At 42.7% G+C, this 19,530-nt stretch overlaps 1 protein-coding gene across 4 annotated transcripts in view; it reads left to right on the forward strand.

The window, feature by feature from the left end:
* The window catches only part of MTHFD1 (methylenetetrahydrofolate dehydrogenase, cyclohydrolase and formyltetrahydrofolate synthetase 1), a 60,339-nt gene that overhangs the window by 21,376 nt on the left and 19,433 nt on the right, over positions 1 to 19,530 (forward strand). For all 4 annotated transcript variants that reach the window (XM_036841651.1, XM_036841652.1, XM_036841653.1 and 1 more), the window contains 11 exons: positions 971 to 1,107; positions 1,229 to 1,329; positions 3,102 to 3,238; positions 4,118 to 4,229; positions 12,486 to 12,613; positions 13,106 to 13,203; positions 13,380 to 13,553; positions 14,186 to 14,322; positions 15,884 to 15,930; positions 17,224 to 17,331; positions 17,474 to 17,548. In XM_036841651.1, coding sequence (XP_036697546.1) covers positions 971 to 1,107; positions 1,229 to 1,329; positions 3,102 to 3,238; positions 4,118 to 4,229; positions 12,486 to 12,613; positions 13,106 to 13,203; positions 13,380 to 13,553; positions 14,186 to 14,322; positions 15,884 to 15,930; positions 17,224 to 17,331; positions 17,474 to 17,548 — 1,254 coding nt within the window. The remainder of the gene's footprint in view (positions 1 to 970; positions 1,108 to 1,228; positions 1,330 to 3,101; positions 3,239 to 4,117; positions 4,230 to 12,485; positions 12,614 to 13,105; positions 13,204 to 13,379; positions 13,554 to 14,185; positions 14,323 to 15,883; positions 15,931 to 17,223; positions 17,332 to 17,473; positions 17,549 to 19,530) is intronic.

The raw sequence follows: 19,530 nt of genomic DNA on the forward strand, positions 1-19,530 counted from the left end.
CATCATTTGTTTGCAAATCACCTGCGATGTTCATTGAAAACTGATCACTGGCCTGTTGTTACCTGCACTTGAAAAACGAAATGTATATTTCATTTCTATGATGTTCAAGAATAGGCAGAACAGATCATGAGTGAGTAAAGTCAGAACTGTGGGGGATTAACTGGGAAGCGGCAGGAGGGAAAAGGGACTTCCTGAGGTCGTGGAAATGTTCTACATCTGCATTGTCCAGCAGGATAGCCACTAACCCCATGTGGTCATTTAATTAAAATGAAATAAAGTTTAAAATTCCGTTCCTCAGTTGAACTAAGCCACATTTCAAGTATTTTAGTAGCCACGATTGTAAGGTACAAATTACAGAACATTTCTGTCTTCACAGAAATCTTGATTTGGGTGATGGTACCATGGATTTTACTGTTGCAGTAATAGTTTTTGTTTTTTTTTTTTTAAATTTTATTTATTTATTTATTTATTTATGGCTGTGTTGGGTCTTCGTTTCTGTGCGAGGGCTTTCTCTGGTTGTGGCAGGTGGGGGCCACTCTTCATCGCGGTGCGTGGGCCTCTCACTATCGCGGCCTCTCTTGTTGCGGAGCACAGGCTCCAGATGCGCAAGCTCAGCAGTTGTGGCTCACGGGCCCAGTCGCTCCGCGGCATGTGGGATCTTCCCAGACCAGGGCTCGAACCCGTGTCCCCTGCATTGGCAGGCAGATTCTCAACCACTGCGCCACCAGGGAAGCCCGCAGTAATAGTTTATTAAAGTTCTTAGCTCTTTTGTTTGTTGGATTTCTTGCAAGACACCTGAAGGTTACATTCTGTGTTAAAGTAGAGTTGCTCTCAGGATCCAAGGCAAGGTACATTCTGAGAGGACTACAGTTAAACTCTCGAGGGGAGAATGGGACTTCTGACTTGGAAAGTGTTTCTCCACCCTGTTGATTTCTATGTGGTATGTAAGTTGTATGTGGTTTATTTTTAGGTGTTAAAGTGCATTACATCTTTGAATGAAGACTTCACTGTGCATGGTTTCATAGTGCAGCTACCTTTAGATTCAGAGAATCCCATTAACACTGAAGCATTGATCAACGCTATTGCACCCGAGAAGGATGTGGACGGGTGAGTGTGACTTGGCTTTCTGTACCACATTGCATGATTGCGACTATAATATATTTCTACTTCAGGAACACATCATTTTGGTTCTAAAGAGTAAAGACACCTATCACTTTCCTTGTTTTAGATTGACTAGCATCAGTGCTGGAAAACTTGCTAGAGGTGACCTAAATGACTGTTTCATCCCTTGTACACCCAAAGGATGCTTGGAACTCATCAAGGAGACAGGTAAAAACAACCAGACAAAAACAAAGCACCATTTCGTGGAGCCTGGTCTTGACCTTCAGAGGTATAGGGGAGATACACTGTGAGCCCTAAATAAGTGGGCTTGATTGGCACAAGGACCTGTGTGCTAGGGGCTTCTTTACCTAAATTCTCAATTTTCTCAACAACCCTATGAAGTAGATAGGTATTCTTATTGTTTAATAGCTGAGAAGACATTCTCAGAGAGATGGAGTAATTTGTCCAAGAGGCAGCAGAGCCAAGATTTGAACTCAGAGTTATTTGAGTTCAAAGCAATTTATTTTGTGTGAAAAAGTAACCTATATGATAATAAAGATTCAGATAGTCTGTAGGGTGCAAAGTGAAAAGTCTGAATCCCAGAATGGGCCCCGAGTCACCGTTGTAGATCTAGGAAATGGATTCCTTGGATAATTGGCCGTATTACCCCGTTACCTAGTCAGCCTCTTGGTATTTTAATTTCATCATGAATACTTCTTAGCAGAGGTTATTTTTTACAAGGAAGTGTGCCCTGTTTAAAGGAAGTGGATCAGAAATTTCAAGTGGAAAGTGTTAGCTAACGTAAGTGAAAATTTTCTGTGGCTGGCAAGGAAAGGTCAATCTGTAAGCCTTGGGACAGCTATTATCGTTCAGTCCTACAGCTAAATTTATACTCTATGGCATGTTTAGCACACAGTGTGTTCCAACTTGATAGAAAAAAATCCCATGAGCCGTGGCAGCTGTAGGCTCCCCACCTCCTCTTGTTGATATTGAAGCGACCATTTGCCCTAATGCAGCTTCAGGTCCTTTACTGTACCCTAAAAGGTATAGAAAGTTACCTTCTAAACACTTCACACTTTGAGGGTTTTAATTCTAGATGTTCATGATGTTAGCATTATATAGAAACTCACCTTTTTTGAATAGAGTTAATGTTACACAAGAAGCACAGTTTAAACACAAACTGCCTTAAGGAAGAGTTCACTTCAGTGGGGCTGGGTAGAAGGGCTCAGTAGAGTCCTCAGGACCTTATTTCTGCTCCCCTTTGCGTGGTGGCTCGTTCTGAGCTCTGCTTGGTGGCCCCGAGCAGCTCCAGCCTGTTGCATCCTTGTGCCTAAGAGTCATGGGATGGATCTCACTGGCCACAGGATGAAATATGGTCACTTGTTCACTCTCGGGTGTTCAGCCACACCATCTCTACTGAGGAGAGTATGTCAGTCCTGAAAAGGACATTGGGATAATGCCAGAAGAATGGGGGTGCTCAGTAAACAAAAAGAAAATTTTTTACTACAGTTAAGTTCCCCTTTATCACTTCCCTGCAAATAACCCTGTGGCTCAGGCCTTAAGCCAAAAGAGAAATTTGGATGAGGAACTAAAGAGTTACTGATACTAATCTAATTTCCCTCCACCCCATTACGTTCACCCTGTTTCTTACAACTTTTTCCCATGTAATGTAATATGTCCTCTTCTTCCATATGGCTGTTTAGCTGTAGGTCAGGGTTTCTTTCTGATTTGAGTGTAGGTTTTCTCCCCACTCTCCTGTGACTCAATGAATGGATCTTGGCTTAAGCTCCTCTCAAAAACCCACAGCAAGAAGGACACATGTACAAGTCCCAACTTGTAGCTGAAACCCTGAGTGGCCAAAGAAGGGATGGTTTTAGGAAGATTGCTTTTTGATGCTAAGAACCTGCTTTTGTGCGCTTGTCCTGAGTTCTGCCATTTAGGTGGCATGCGAAGGAGGCAGCTTCCCCCAGTTCTCTGACGCACGCTGGCTTCTCTTTCAGGGGTGCAGATCGCCGGCAGGCACGCTGTGGTGGTCGGGCGCAGTAAGATAGTTGGTGCCCCAATGCACGACCTGCTTCTGTGGAGCCACGCCACAGTGACCACCTGCCACTCCAAGACTGCCCACCTAGGCGAGGAGGTAAGGGGTCACGCGCGCGCGTTTGCACGCCCGTTCCTGCGTGTGGCAGGGGTTCTTGCCTAATGGGGATGGTTCATAATTAAGTGCCAGAAACTGCCGTGTACTTTATGACCTCATTACCGCGTTTAACCCCTCTAACAATTCTGTGATTCTTGTCTGTCTTACAAGATGAAGAAACAAATTCAAATTTAAAACTTGTCCAAGTCTATGCAGATTTTCGTTTGGACTGTATTCTTTCTGTGCCAGTCCATCTCGTGGTAGATAGGGGTTAGCAGTACAGGAACTGGGGTTGACCCATGGCAGCCAGATCCCACATATGCGACAGTGGGTGGTCTGAGAGGTGGAGGTGTCCAGAGCGGGTTATGGACAGTGGTCCTGTGACCTCAGTCACAGCTTGTTCTTGACCCCTGCATCAGATTCCTGAGCCCAGGAATTCTCACATGGACACATCCCATTGACAGTGCAGTCTCTTAAATGTGGGGAGAGACCAGGAGAGAGGCCCAGCACCTCTTTAATCCTCCCCAAGCAATGCTCTGCTGAAGGTGGTAGTCCCCACGTTCCGGGGAAGAGGGGGCAGTCTCCAGGTGTCATGTAATTCAGGGACGTTGTCCCAGGCCTGTGGCTCCAAGCCTGTACTCCTCCCTATCTCACAGGTTCTCATCAGGTTCCCCATTCAGTAAAATATCTAGTGAAAGGGGAGGTTTTGACGTGTGTAGGAATGAGCACAGTATATGAAGAGCTGTCAGAGACAGTGTGTGGCCTGCATAAAATAGCTGATGACAGTGAATTTCATACAAAGCTTACGGATGTCCTTTCCACTTCTAGAATTTTTTTATGTTTCACTGTTTAGTTTCTGAAGTCAGAACTGTCTTTCCCTAGGTAAGTAAAGGTGACATCCTGGTAGTTGCAATTGGTCAGCCTGAAATGGTGAAAGGGGAATGGATCAAACCTGGGGCAATAGTCATCGACTGTGGAATCAATTATGTCCCAGGTGAGTGTTGCTGGGGGAAGAAGGTGGTTTCTGGAGGCGGGCTGGGCAGAGGAAGATGAAGCCCAGGCGAGAACCCCTTGTCCCATTTTAGGCTTGAAGTGCTAAGGTTTAGAGCGATCAGCCTACCCATGGGGGCATGAAGTTAGCAGACGGCATAGTTGCGCCTTGCAGGAAGAGCCTGTGATTTTAGCCACTGTGCCGTGCAGTCCAAGATGACCTTGTCCAGGGAGAGGGTGGGAGAGGAGGCAAGCTGATTTCTCGCTTTATCATCACGTAGAGATGGACTTTAACAAAGGATGGTTAAAATATAGTGTGATCTTTGCAAAGTGCTGTGAGACTCCAGGAGAGGGACACGTTGTGTCAAGAGTCCTCTAGTTAGGGCTTTGCAAAGATGTTTGGCCTGGGCTGTTTCTAGGCCAAGGATAAAGCCAACATTATAGTCATGTCCAAAACTGTCCTTGCATCCTCGTCCCTAAGTTACTCCTCACTGCCCTGTTTTGGTTAGTGATATCATCACCATTCTTCCTTCCCACAGGTCTGAAACCTTTTAGTTTCCCTCCCAATCGTTCCATGTATGGATCCGTTTTTAAATCTTATGAGTTTTTTCCCTTTCTTCTCTGTTCTCAGTGTCACCACTGAGAGTCACCCTCTCTGCTGGATGCACTGCTATAAATTTCTCCTTGGTCTCCCTACCGCCAGCTGACTCCCACTCAGATCCATCTGTGCACTCTTGCCATGTTTATGGGTCTTGATGTGGACCTGTGAGCCTCTTTCTTCCATGTTACCTGCCAGACTCCTTAGCCCCATACTAGTTTCAGCCACCTCTGTGGCCTTCTTTCTCACACACACTTTGTGAATACCTGTCTTAAACTGTTGTAAAATGGACCACGTGCTCTCCTGCACATGCCTGTTTGTACTTTGCTGCTCTTCTGCCTGCGTCTTTAGTGGGGCAGGCAGTTCTTTGCTCATGAAGTTTTCAAACGTAAAATCTGAAAGGACAATTCAGTGAATACTTGCATACATACCTCGTGGGGTCAAAAAAGGAACAATTTTTAATCAAGCGACTGTTTCTGTGCATCAGGCACCACTCCAGGCCTTGGGCTACACAACTGAATAAAGCTCAACCATGATCTTCACTTTCAATGACTTCCTCCCCACCTCCTCTCTGTCCAAAATGTCCATTCTTCCTTCCAAACCTTGTCTGATTTTCCTTCAGCAAGAGATGATCTCTCCTTCTTTGAAAATCCTTCTCTCCCTCCCTCCCCTCCCGCAGAACTTGGTGTTTCTCTCATTGTATGTCTCTCATGCTTGGTGTCCTGTGCCTTTTCTCCACTAGTCTGCCTATAGGTGCCGTGTCCAGCTTGTGCCTTCTGACTGCTGGCACCCATATCTGTTGGAATGTTAAAAAGAGTTATAGCAAGAATATTTTTCCTCCCCTCCCATCTCAAGTTTGAAATATAGACACTAAGCTGCCAGGAACATGAGTCACTGTCAAGCCTTCACCGTTTTTAACCTCCCTCCCACTCTCCGTACCATGTTTTTAAGACAGTAGCTCATAATTGATCACTCATTTTCTTGTAGTGTAATTATCTGATGGGTGATAAATTGCTCTCCTACAACTCCTCACTTTCAGTACTTGCAATGTGACATTCAAGCTCATTCTGTTTAAAACCTTGCATCTTCTGTATCATATTTCTGCTTTTGACCTTTTTTGTTTTAGACTGGATTTGAGAGAAGGAAGAAGAAAAACCTGGGTAGGGCTCTTGAGTCTCGTATGAAATGAAATGTTGACTTACACGTGAAACTTAACCTCCTATTCACATTTATTCCTCATGCAGAAGGTAAAATATGAATAAGGTCAGAGCAGTATCTTTCCTCCTGGTCAGCTGTACTTTTTCTGATCCTGGGGATATAGGTGAATAAGTATCATTACTGTTCCCCAAGGAAGGCAGGATCACTGCTACAGACCCGAGGGTGAGCAGGAGGACCTGAAGACTGCTCTTTGCAAGTGTTCATTCCTTTTTTTTTTTTTAATTGTTGTTGATGTATAGTTGATTTACAATGTTATGTTAGGTTCAAGTGCACAGCAAAGTGAATCAGGTATACATATACATATATCCACTCTTTTTTAGATTCTTTTCCCATATAGGCCATTACAGAGTATTGAGTAGATTTCCCTGTGCTATACAGTAGGTCCTTATTAGTTATCTATTTTATATATAATAGTGTGAATGTGTCAATCCCAGTCTCCCAATTTATCACTTCCCCCTTTACCCCCTGGTAACCCAAAGTCTGTTTTCTACGTCTGTAACTCTATTTCTGTTTTGTAGGTAAGTTCATTTGTACCCCTTTTTTTAGATTCCACATATAAGTGATATCATGATATTTGTCTTTCTCTGACTTACTTCACTCAGTATGACAATCTCTGGGTCCATCCATGTTGCTGCAAATGGCATTATTTCATTCTTTTTTATGGCTGAGTAGTATTTCATTGTATATATGTACCGCATCTTCTTTATCCATTCCTCTGTTGATGGGCATTTAGGTTGCTTCCATGTCCTGGCTATCGTAAACAGGGCTGCAGTGAACACTGGAGTGCATATATCTTTTTGAATTATGGTTTTCTCTGGATATATGCGCAGGAGTGGGATTGCTGGATCATATGGTAGCTCTATTTTTAGTTTTTTAAGGAGCCTCCATACTGTTCTCTATAGTGACTGTACCAATTTACATTCCCACCAACAGTGTAGGAGGGTTCAAATGTTCATTCTTGAAACACCACTTTCGACAACTGGGCCACTTCTTGGTTCATATTTTGATTATTTAAATCATTTGCATGGTCCTTTCAGGGATAACATCTTAAGTTATTTTCCAAATTAAGGATGAATTAAGGTATGTAGTTTTTTGTAGTTGTTTTGTTATGGGTTTTTGTTTCGTTTTTTTTTTTTTTAGGAATTTTTAAAAATTATTTATTTATTTATTTATTTATGGCTGTGCTGGGTCTTCGTTTCTGTGTGAGGGCTTTCTCCAGTTGCGGCAAGCGGGGGCCACTCTTCATCGCGGTGCACGGGCCTCTCATTATCGCGGCCTCTCTTGTTGCGGAGCACAGGCTCCAGACGCGCAGGCTCAGTAATTGTGGCTCACGGGCCTAGTTGCTCCGCGGCATGTGGGATCTTCCCAGACCAGGGCTTGAACCCGTGTCCCCTGCATTGGCAGGCAGATTCTCAACCACTGCGCCACCAGGGAAGCCCGAGGAATATTTTTTTAAGATTCAAGTACAGAGCAGAAAGTTTTGGCCAGAGAAACATGTAAAAGTGTTCTTCCTGGTGGTTTACTAAAGATAATTTGAAAAGGGCTGGATTAATAGTGTTTTATTTGGAAGGGTTATAAAAGGGGGGAACAGATTCCTAACCCCCCTCAATCCAGTCTCAACCTATCCAGCGTAGTGGCTTCTATACTGGACCCTGTTATTGGGGCCCCCAAATTACATGTGAAGGACTCAAGGCTCAGCTGGATTGGGTTTTTTTTTTTTCCTCTACCGCATGGCTTGCAGGATCTTAGTTCCCCGACCAGGGATTATAAACCCATGCCGCCTGGAGTGGAAGCGCAGAGTCCTAACGTTGGACCGCCAGGGAAGTCCCTCAGCTGGATCTTAAGTAGTTTTGCACTAATAGTTCCAGATGAAAGAGAAATTCTAGGGCTGGGATAGATAAGCAAAATGTTTGTTGGTTACTGAAGCCATGTGCTTAGAGACGGGGTCACTTTTCTACTGACCACATCACACCTTCCATGAAACCCTGTACGTACATCAGAGGGCACTGAAGCCAGCCCTGATAGCGTTTGATTAAGGAGCAGAGCTGAGCCCACCCAGTGCAGCGTTAGGTTGTGCAGTAATTGACGTGTCTCCTGTATATGCAGAAACACATGGAGAAAGTGACTAACATTCATAAATAGAAGGAGGTACAGGGGTATTTTTAGCTAACTTCGGTGTTAGACAATTGAAACCCATACAAGGGCAACCCTCAACCGTTATTTCCCTGGCATTTTGAAACGACCTTAGTGATTATGAGAGGAAATGTTCTGCCATTGCCGTAGCTTGCTGCCTTATAATCTGGAAGCCTGAAACCATCACAAGGGGTTGTGTTCACCAGCTCCTGAGAGTACATATAGAAAATATCTAATGTATCTAGGGTAGGAAGAGAAACCCTTATGTTTGGAGAGTGTTTTTAATTTTTTTTTAAAAATTAATTAATTTATTTTTGGCTGCGTTGGGTCTTTGTTGCTGAACGTGGGCTTTCTCTAGTTGCGGCAAGCGGGGGCTACTCTTCATTGGGGTGCGCAGGCTTCTCCTTGCAGTGGCTTCTCTTGTTGCGGAGCACGGGCTCTAGGTGTGTGGGCTTCAGTAGCTGTGGCTTGCGGGCTCTAGAGCGCAGGCTCAGTAGTTGTGGCGCACGGGCTTAGTTGCTCTGCGGCATGTGGGATCTTCCCAGACCAGGGCTCGAACCCTTGTCCCCTGCATTGGCAGGTGGATTCTTAACAACTGCGCCACCAGGGAAGCCCGGAGAGTGTTTTTTCAATCTCAAGAAACACACACAATTTCTTACTTGATTCTCCTGAAGCTTGTGAAATAGGTAGTGTTCATCCTTCTTTGCCTCTTTGGACTTCTGATCAGTAAGGAGCCCACAGGGGCTGCAGACTCGAGGCTAGTGAAAGAGCTGATCCTAGAGCCAAAGTCGCTTAATTCTGGCTTTTTGGCTGAATCCTGAGGCTTCCTTTCTTAGTTGTGGCAATCTAATCAAAGAGGTGAAATGGCTAAGATCTTACCAGGTCCTGCCTTAGAACCAACCACAAGGTCTAGCCCTGTCCCCAGCCCCTCCTGGAATTGCACGGAAGCCAAGTGTAGGAGTGAGTGAGCAGTGATGCATCATGGGGTTTTGTTCTCTTGAATAGCTATTCTTTGCTGCTAAGATTTGTAGTTGTTCTTGTATCCTTTTAACGGGAGTGTAATTATATTCTTTGCCTTTTTGCATACATTTAAGTAGCTGCTCGTCTTTGGAACTGGATGTTGAATTGTTCCTCCAGCTCATGCCTGGAGCTTACAAAATGCGACAGTTGCTGTAGAAACCGTATCTGGCAGCTGCGATAAAGCTGGAGCTTTGTGCACCCAAAAAATTCCTTTGAAGGCCTTGGCAAATTAACATTTTAAAAGGTGCTCATTGTATACTTGGCGGTTGGCTTTAAGAATAAAAAACAGTTGGTATTTTATTTGCCACCTGACAGAAGACAAAAGGATTCTCCTGGTTATGAAAAACCACTTAAGCATCTTGTGGAATTTTGCAGGTAAAGTAAGTGTCTCCCTAAGAGATAGCAAACACCTGTCATCCCACAGCTTTTTTTTTTTTTTAAACATCTTTATTGGAGTATAATTGCTTTGCATTGTTGTGTTAGTTTCTGCTGTATAACAAAGTGAATCAGCTATACGTATACATATATCCCCATATCCCGTCCCTCTTGTGTCTACCTCCCACCCCTCTAGGTGGTCACAAAGCACCGAGCTGATCTCCCTGTGCTATGTGGCTGCTTCCCACTAACTATCTATTTTACATTTGGTAGTGTATATATGTCCATGCCACTCTCTCACTTCGTCCCAGCTTACCTTCCCCCTTCCCCATGTCCTCAAGTCCATTCTCTCTGTCTGTGTCTTTATTCCTGTCCTGCCCCTAGGTTCATCAGAACCATTTTTTTTTTTTTAGATTCCATAGATATGTGTTAGTGTACAGTATTTGTTTTTCTCTTTCTGACTTACTTCACTCTGTGACAGACTCTAGGTCCATCCACCTCACTACAAATAACTCAATTTTGTTTCTTTTAATGGCTGAGTAATATTCCACTGCATATATGTGCCACGTCTTCTTTATCCATTCATCTATCGATGGACCCTTAGGTTGCTTCCATGTCCTGGCTATTGTAAATAGTGCTGCAGTGAACATTGTGGTACATGACTCTTTTTGAATTATGGTTTTCTCAGGGTATATGCCCAGCAGTGGGATTGCTGGGTCGTATGGTAGTTCTATTTTTAGTTTTTTAAGGAACCTCCATACTGTTCTCCATAGTGGCTGTATCAATTTACATTCCCACCAACAGTGCAAGAGTGTTCCCTTTTCTCCACACCCTCTCCAGCATTTATTGTTTGTAGATTTTTTGATGATGGCCATTCTGACTGGTGTGAGGTGACACCTCATTATAGTTTTGATTTGCATTTCTCTAATGATTAATGATGTTGAGCATTCTTTCATGTGTTTGTTGGCAATCTGTATATCTTCTTTGGAGAAATGTCTATTTAGGTCTTCTGCCCATTTTTGGATTGGGTTGTTTGTTTTTTTGATATTGAGCTGCATGAGCTGCTTGTAAATTTTGGAGATTAATCCTTCGTCAGTTGCTTCATTTGCAAATATTTTCTCCCATTCCGAGGGTTTTCTTTTCGTCTCGTTGATGGTTTCCTTTGCTGTGCAAAAGCTTTTAGGTTTCATTAGGTCCCATTTGTTTATTTTTGTTTTTATTTCCATTTCTCTAGGAGGTGGGTCAGAAAGGATCTTGCTGTGATTTATGTCATAGAGTGTTCTGCCTGTGTTTTCCTCTAAGAGTTTTATAGTGTCTGGCCTTACATTTAGGTCTTTAATCCATTTTGAGTTTATTTTTGTGTATGGTGTTAGGGAGTGTTCTAATTTCATTTTTTTTACATGTAGCTGTCCAGTGTTCCCAGCACCACTTATTGAAGAGGCTGTCTTTTCTCCATTGTATATTCTTGCCTCCTTTATCAAAAATAAGGTGACCATATGTGTGTGGGTTTATCTCTGGGCTTTCTATCCTGTTCCATTAATCTATATTTCTGTTTTTGTGCCAATACCATACTGTCTTTTTTTTTTTTAGTACCATACTGTCTTGATTACTGTAGCTTTGTAGTATAGTCTGAAGTCAGGGAAACTGATTCCTCCAGCTCCATTTTTCTTTCTCAAGATTGCTTTGGCTATTCGGGGTCTTTTGTGTTTCCATACAAATTGTGCAATTGTTTGCTCTAGTTCTGTGAAAAATGCCATTGGTAGTTTGATAGGGATTGCATTGAATCTGTAGATTGCTTTGGGTAGTATAGTCATTTTCACAATGTTGATTCTTCTAATCCAAGAACATGGTATATCTCTCCATCTGTTTGTATCATCTTTAATTTCTTTCATCAGTGTCTTATAGTTTTCTGCATACAGGTCTTTTGTCTCCTTAGGTAGGTTTATTCCTAGGTATGTTATTCTTTTTGTTTCAGTGGTAAATGGGAGTGTTTCCTTAGTTTCTCTTTCAGATTTTTCATCATTAGTGTATAGGAATGCAAGAGATTTCTGTGCATTAATTTTGTATCCTGCTACTTTACCAAATTCATTGATTAGCTCTAGTAGTTTCCTGGTAGCATCTTTAGGATTCTCTGTGTATAATATCATGTCATCTGCAAACAGTGACAGTTTTACTTCTTCTTTTCCAATTTGTATTCCTTTTATTTCTTTTTCTTCTCTGATTGCTGTGGCTAACACTTCCAAAACTATGTTGAATAATAGTGGTGAGAGTGGGCAACCTTGTCTTGTTCCTGATCTTAGTGGGAATGGTTTCAGTTTTTCACCATTGAGAACAATGTTGGTTGTGGGTTTGTCACATTTGGCCCTTATTATGTTGAGGTAAGTTCCCTCTATGCCTACTTTCTGGAGAGTTTTTGTCATAAATGGGGAGCTTTTATCACATCCCACAGCTTTTTTTTTTTTTTCCCCATTTATTTATTTATTTTTGGCTGTGTTGGGTCTTCGTTTCTGTGCGAGGGCTTTCTCTAGTTGTGGCGAGCGGGGGCCACTCTTCGTCACGGTGTGCGGGCCTCACTATCGCGGCCTCTCTTGTTGCGGAGCACAGGCTCCAGACGCGCAGGCTCAGTAGTTGTGGCTCACGGGCCTCGTTGCTCCGCGGCATGTGGGATCCTCCCAGACCATGGCTCGAACCCATGTCCCCTGCGCCAGCGGGCAGATTCTCAACCACTGCGCCAACAGGGAAGCCCCCATCCCACAGCTTTTAAGTAAAGTAGGCACTTGAACCAGATGGGACTACACACCCTAAACTCGACTTAGTTTTTGGAACAAGCTGTTGTAATTGATCACATAACTTAGAAATAAACACCAGCATTGCTATTCTGAGACTGTGCTTTGATTTTTTTACCTCTTTGACCAGATGATACAAAACCAAGTGGGAGGAAAATTGTGGGTGATGTGGCATACAAGGAGGCCAAGGAGAGGGCAAGCTTCATTACTCCTGTTCCTGGTGGTGTCGGGCCAATGACGGTGGCGATGCTAATGCAGGTAAGTGTGAATGGACGTTTCTGTAATAGCTGTACGAAACTGATAGAATTCCAGGTACCGCATTTCTCCCCAAGTAGAAATGTCATAGAACCCACTCAGAATCTAAGTAAGGATGTGAATCTTTTGAAAAAAAAAGGAAATGAAAGTAGAGAGAAGCAGAATCAGTCGTATTAATAGAGGGAAGTAGGGGTAGCACGATTCTGATTTACTCTGGAATGTGATAACTTAAGGGGAAAAAAGTGCGAGCAGCCTGGCTTCACTCAGTATGTTTTGGTTTCTTGCCCTTTGTAACACACACCAGCTGATGCGGGCGAGGCACGCAGCCCAGGGCATCCTGCTGCCTGTAGACTCCGGCCTCGAATTGAAGCATGTTAACAGGCGGATCCTGAAGCTGTTCATTTTGTGATTGAACTTGAGTGACCAGGACTAGGAACTGAGGTGGAGGTTAAAATCATCACGTCTTCTCAGTCCCATTTGTGTCATTTTGTTTAGAGCACGGTAGACAGTGCAAAGCGTTTCCTGGAGAAATTTAAGCCAGGGAAGTGGATCATTCAGTATAACAAACTTAACCTGAAGACACCCGTGCCAAGGTAAAAAGAAGCTTTTGCTGTTTTTCACACTCTGTGGATGGTGGGGTTTTAGCTGATGGATACCATGGTTATGTGTATGCCCCCTCCGAACGTGGTTGAGGTGGGTCATTACTAGGACGGCATTGACTGAGTCCCGTGAATAAAGGTTGATACATATTTTCTATATTTCTCCTAAGTGACATTGATATATCACGGTCTTGCAAGCCAAAGCCCATTGGTAACCTGGCTCGAGAAATTGGTCTGAGCTCTGAAGAGGTAGAATTGTATGGTGAAACCAAGGCCAAAGTCCTGCTGTCAGTACTGGAACGCCTGAAGCACCAGCCCGACGGGAAATACGTGGTGGTGACCGGGTATGTTTTTTGTCCATTTGCCAATTGAATCTTAATATTAATCCTGATTATTATTACCAGGGGTTGCAGTTGCACTTAGCCATGTATATGTGGAGGTTCCTTTAATTTGGTTTTAGCATTTTCATATGTATTTTATCTAATTTGATCCTTACAGCGACCCTGTGAGGAAGAGTAGATAACTCTATAGAGGTGAGAAAATTTGTCAACGTTATTCATCTAGTAGGTGGAAGAGTTTGAATCTTAAAACCTGATCTTCAGATGGAATTGCCTTTTTTTAACCCCAAATCATTAATTCTGTAGATCTGTTGAGCATTCATCTATTTTTTTGTTTGGCTGAGTTAAAAGCTAGTTTTTGAGACTAAATTGAGAAATTAAAAGTATAGCAGTGTCTCTTACAAGGTAGAGTATATTTGCCCCTAACTGTCAGAAGAGCTAAAATGCAGAAGTCTTTTTTAATTTAAAACTGGGGGGAAGTTACAACTAAGACCCTTGGAAAAGATCCCTTTCATGTCTTTCATCTTTTTGGTTATTCAGATTAAGAGTCACTCTCTAAGATCAGAGCTGACTTAGTGATACACATGAATTTAATTTACATAAACGTAATTTTCCTATTTTCATCTTTCATCTTGAAGAATAACTCCAACACCCCTGGGAGAGGGGAAAAGCACAACCACGATTGGGCTGGTGCAGGGCCTCAGCGCCCACCTCCATCAGAACGTCTTCGCGTGTGTGCGACAGCCTTCTCAGGGCCCCACCTTTGGAATAAAAGGTATTAGTGAGACCAGACCTGGGTGGCCAGAGGGCGCCTGCACCTCCTTCAGTCCTCCTGGCCCACTTGGCCCATGAATGTGTGCGGGGTCTTCAGGTCATTTAGACACTAGGAACAGCTTCATCACATCCCAGAAAAGCATCATGGTACTTTTGGTGAAGGCTTTCATTGGATCACCCCAACTCCTGCTGTCACTGTCTGACACTGCACAGGGATTCCCTGGGATGGGTAATATGTAGCCAGGGGTGCTTTTATATGACCGATAGTCGACTGTCATAGTAACAATAAAGGTAATCACAGCTGCTGATCACCATGCTGACTTTCTAGAGACAAAGACAAACCCTACAGATGTTTCACACTGAGGGAATAAGAAAGGCATATGCTTATTGAGTATAGGCTTTGTGCCAGGTTTTGTGCTAAGCAGTTTATGCCTATTACTTTATCTTCTAAGATGGTTAGTATTATCACCACTTACAATAGCAGCAACTGGGATTCAGAGGTAGCTTGAATTCAAGGCAGTATCATCAAGTACCAGGGTGAGTCCCCATGTCTACTTCAAGCTCTAAGATAGTACCATCAACCCCGTGTTTCTTCTGATGAGATGAAAACACAACATCCGTAACTGTACTTCACCTTCAGTTTTTGATAGCTGCAGTACTGCAAACATGTTCATTTAATTAAAATTATTTTTATTAATTAAAATAGGTTCTCAGAGTTAGCTTCATCATTTGCTTGGCGATAGGGTATCACATATCCTGCTTGTTCTAACAATTACTACAAATGTTGACACGGGGTACGCCTTTGCCCTTCTTCAGCCTATTGTTTTGATATAAGTGCGTTAACTTAGCTCTGCTTTTGAGCTTAATAACCCCCTTTTATTTCAGAATTAGCCTTTTCCCCCTTATTGAACCCAATATGCTCCTTTTCCTCTTATCACAAATTGCCCCATTTTCATTGCGTGATCTCTGCCCCACAAAAAAACCCCACACAAAACCTCTACCTCAGATTGACATTTATCTCACTGTTAACCTGATATCCTGGACATTTTTAACTGGATTTTGGTTGGTAATCCAAATGGGCCAGCAAAAATCTAGCAGTTAAGCTGTTTTCTACCATATGTGTCCTATTTAGGAAGAATTGCAGTCTCTGTGTTTGTGTTGCTGTGTTTATTTTAAATATTCCTTTTTTAAAATGCCAGAATAGCATTTATGAGGGTAGGAAATTGAACAGGTTTGCCTTTATGTAACTGTAGGCTGGGGTTTTTTTAACAAATGTTAGGAATCAAGGGGAACCTGTTTCTAAAGATAATGAGTAGGTATGTTATGTGTTTATGGTTTTGTCAGTTAGATTCAGATTTCAGTTCAGAGACTTCAGAGTGAACAAGATCAAGCAGTTTAGTTTGGTCAAGGAAATTAGAAAGCACTTGATCAAATCTGTCCAAATGGTTGTAAAAAGTAAATAATATACGGAGCAGTTACAAAACCCGATTTGCTTTCATTTGATTTGCAAGTTGTGGTGAAACATGCTTAACGTGAGTCTTCAACCTTGACCTGTCCTCCAGGTGGTGCTGCAGGCGGCGGCTACTCACAGGTCATTCCTATGGAAGAGGTAATGTGGTCTGGGATTTGGTTGAATCAGACCTTTTATTATAGTTTTTCCTTCCTGGGATTAAAGTTTATTGTAGAGATCTTAGTAGGCAAATGACCTGTTTGCTCAACAGAAGCAGTGCTTCAGAGAAAAACATCTTAATTTGCCAACTTTTAAACAGCTTACTTTTTTTTTTTTTTTAATAATCACCTTTTTTTTTTTTTTTTCAATTTTTATTTATTTATTTATGGCTGTGTTGGGTCTTTGTTTCTGTGCGAGGGCTTTCTCTAGTTGTGGCAAGCGGGGGCCACTCTTCATCGCGGTGCGCGGGCCTCTCACTATTGCAGCCTCTCTTGTTGCGGAGCACAGGCTCCAGACGCGCAGGCTCAGTAGTTGTGGCTCACGGGCCTAGCTGCTCTGCGGCATGTGGGATCTTCCCAGACCAGGGCTCGAACCCGTGTCCCCTGCATTAGCAGGCAGATTCTCAACCACTGCGCCACCAGGGAAGCCCCAGCTTACTTTTTTGACGAGACAAAGACTTCAAAGCCTGGCTTGCAGTGAAAATAATAAGCAAGTGATTAAATGAAGCATGAGATAGGGAAGAACAAACATGAAGTGAATTCAAAGTAATACCACAGAAGTGGGAGCAGCGTATAGGCATGGAGTTGGGTCGCTCCAGTGTACTTCTTTTTTTTTTTTTTTAAGAAATTCACGTTCTTTTATTTATTTATTTATTTATTTATTTATGACTGTGTTGGGTCTTAGTTTCTGTGTGAGGGCTTTCTCTAGTTGTGGCAAGTGGGGACCACTCTTCATCGCGGTGTGCGGGCCTCTCACCATCGCGGCCTCTCTTTTTGCGGAGCACAGGCTCCAGACGCGCGGGCTCAGTAATTGTGGCTCACGGGCCCAGTTGCTCCGTGGCATGTGGGATCTTCCCAGACCAGGGCTCAAACCCGTGTCCCCTGCATTGGCAGGCAGATTCTCAACCACTGCGCCACCAGGGAAGCCCTCCAGTGTACTTCTTGCTCACTGTTCAAAGGACGTGAGTGTGTTCTTACTAATCCAGTGTTGCTGTTGCTCCCAGGGGTGTGGCGTTTATGGTTATTGGCCATGTCTCTTAGGGAAAATCAGTGTTCCTTCCGAGGACAGATAGTAATTTGTTTTCAAGAGATAGCTGTGTTGGTGTTTGTCCACTAGCTGTGCTGCCATCAGTTTTCCATTGGCTTTAACATAGGGATTGGTTTGGTTGCAATAGAAGGAATGTAAAAAGATGCAGAGAAGTTGGAAGACTGATGTGGCTTCTACCTTTTGTAGTTTAATCTCCACCTCACTGGTGACATCCATGCCATCACTGCGGCTAATAACCTTGTGGCTGCAGCCATCGATGCCCGGATGCTCCACGAACAGACCCAGACAGACAAGGTGGGCTGCTGAGACCCCCACGGGCACTTTCGAAAGGTTTGAAGCACTCGAATTAATGTTGGACCCTTGGGTACCAATAATGCAGGTAGCAAGGCAGTGGCGTTCCTCTCTCTTAAAAGCCCTTTTCCTCCTTTTCTCTAAGGCCCTCTTTAATCGTTTGGTACCATCAGTAAATGGAGTGAGAAAGTTCTCTGATATCCAGATCCGGAGGTTACGGGTAAGCTTTTCCCTTGTTCATTTTTGATATTGTGTGAAATTAGGTGATTGATAAGGAGGTTATAATCTCCTTAGAGTAGCCTATTTTGGACAAGTTCGTCCATAACCATAGTCATAAGGTTATGATATACATAAAGTTGGGTGGCAGAGGTTGTTTCTCACTTATCTTTGAATTTATAGTGGTTAGTCCCAGAATCAATAGAGCACTGATGACCTGCTCTCAGCTAAGAAGAATGACACTTCTTTATAGCATGGATATAGGAGTCAGGATGCCAGCGTGGCAGCATAGCAGCTTCTGGAGTTTGAATACCTGCTCTTTGCAGCATCAGGGCCTTAAGCAAGAGTGGTTACTTCTGTATTTTATTTGAACTTCTATTACAAATACGTAGTTATTAAACATACACTGTACCATATGACCCAGAAATTCTACTCCTAGGTATTTACTCAAAAGAAATGCAAACTTGTATTCATATAGAAACAAAATCTACAAACAACCCAAATATCCTTCAGTAATAAATGGATAAACAAACTGATACATCCATACAGCAAAAAGGAATGAACTGTTGATACACACAACAACTTGAATGAATCTCAGAGGCATTATGTTGCTTGAAAGAAGCTAGCCGCAAATGGTTGCATACTGTATGCTTCCATTTATATGACATTCTCAAAAGACAAAGCTATAGTGATGGAAAATAGATCAGTGGGTGCCAGGAGTTATGGGTCGGGGAAGGGTGTGGCTATAAAGGGGTAGCACAAGGGAATTTTCAAAATAAAATTCAAAATATATTCTTGTGTTACTTTTACATATGAAAGAAAGGTCATATATCTGTAAATATTCTTTAGACTGCCTGACACATATAAGCATTCAGTAAATGGTCTGTGCTACCTTGTTATCAATAGTAGTTACACCCACCTTATTTTTAATTTTTTGAAACTTTATATTTTAATGCTGTAAGAATAGTACACAAGCTCCAGATGCAGTAATGATTTACATTTTGCCCTACTTGCTTTACAGTTCTGTCACTATTTATATATATGCATTTTTCTCTGGACTTGAGAAAAAGTGACTTTTACACAGTTTGATATTTTTTAGCTTCTCTTTTTCTCACACCCCACAAAAAATCCTTGCATAAGGTAAGTCAGCTATTACCTTGTTATGTAAAAGAATTGTGTTCTGCAAGGCAGCAAGTACTGTAGAAGAGCAGGCAACTTCTAATCTTACCTTTGCTGATGGAACTTTCTGTCACGTGTGGGGAGGGGCTGGACTCAACGTTTAAATGATCCTTTAAAGAGCTCTAGGATTTGAGATCAAGGGACTTGTCCATGGCCACAGCACCCCTCACCAGGTTGGAACTAGAACGTCAGTCTTCTGTTTCCTGGTCCCCAGGCATCCTCTCTTGTGCTGTGTTATCACAGTCTACCCACCAGGTACTCAGCCAAGAAGGGTTGTCAACAGCAAATTCTCAGCTTAGTGACTGAGGGTTTTGCTGACTTCTGTAAACAATGTCATGTTCCAGGCTTGTGACGCTATTTGACAAGCCAGTGAGCACCAGCTCTGAAAACACACCTGAGGTTTTAAAACAAAGTCCTCATAGCACAGGAAGGGAACTATGGGAAGAGTAGGGTTTGCTGGGGCCACTCGGATCTACCATGAGTTAAGAGAAAAAGAGAGTACATTTTAAAGGCATTTTCCATTTCAGTATTTGACCATGGTACACATTGTAAATAAACAAATTTCCAAGTTCTGTGAGGAGGAAGAGACAAACCCTTCTTGTGCCTTTTGGAATAGTTAAGAAGGCAGTGAAAGGATAGTACTACTTAAAAAGTATGTACTGTGCTAGAGCAATGTCTGTTCTTTTCTTCTGCATTGAAAGGACTATTTATCCCTTTAAATATATTCAAAAGGTCAGCATATTAGTTTTAAAAAAAGCATTAAAAGTGATTTACATTGATTTTTATTGATCGATATTTGTTTTTGCC

Source organism: Balaenoptera musculus, chromosome 2, assembly GCF_009873245.2.
Source record: "Balaenoptera musculus isolate JJ_BM4_2016_0621 chromosome 2, mBalMus1.pri.v3, whole genome shotgun sequence".
NCBI classification, from domain to species: domain Eukaryota; kingdom Metazoa; phylum Chordata; class Mammalia; order Artiodactyla; family Balaenopteridae; genus Balaenoptera; species Balaenoptera musculus.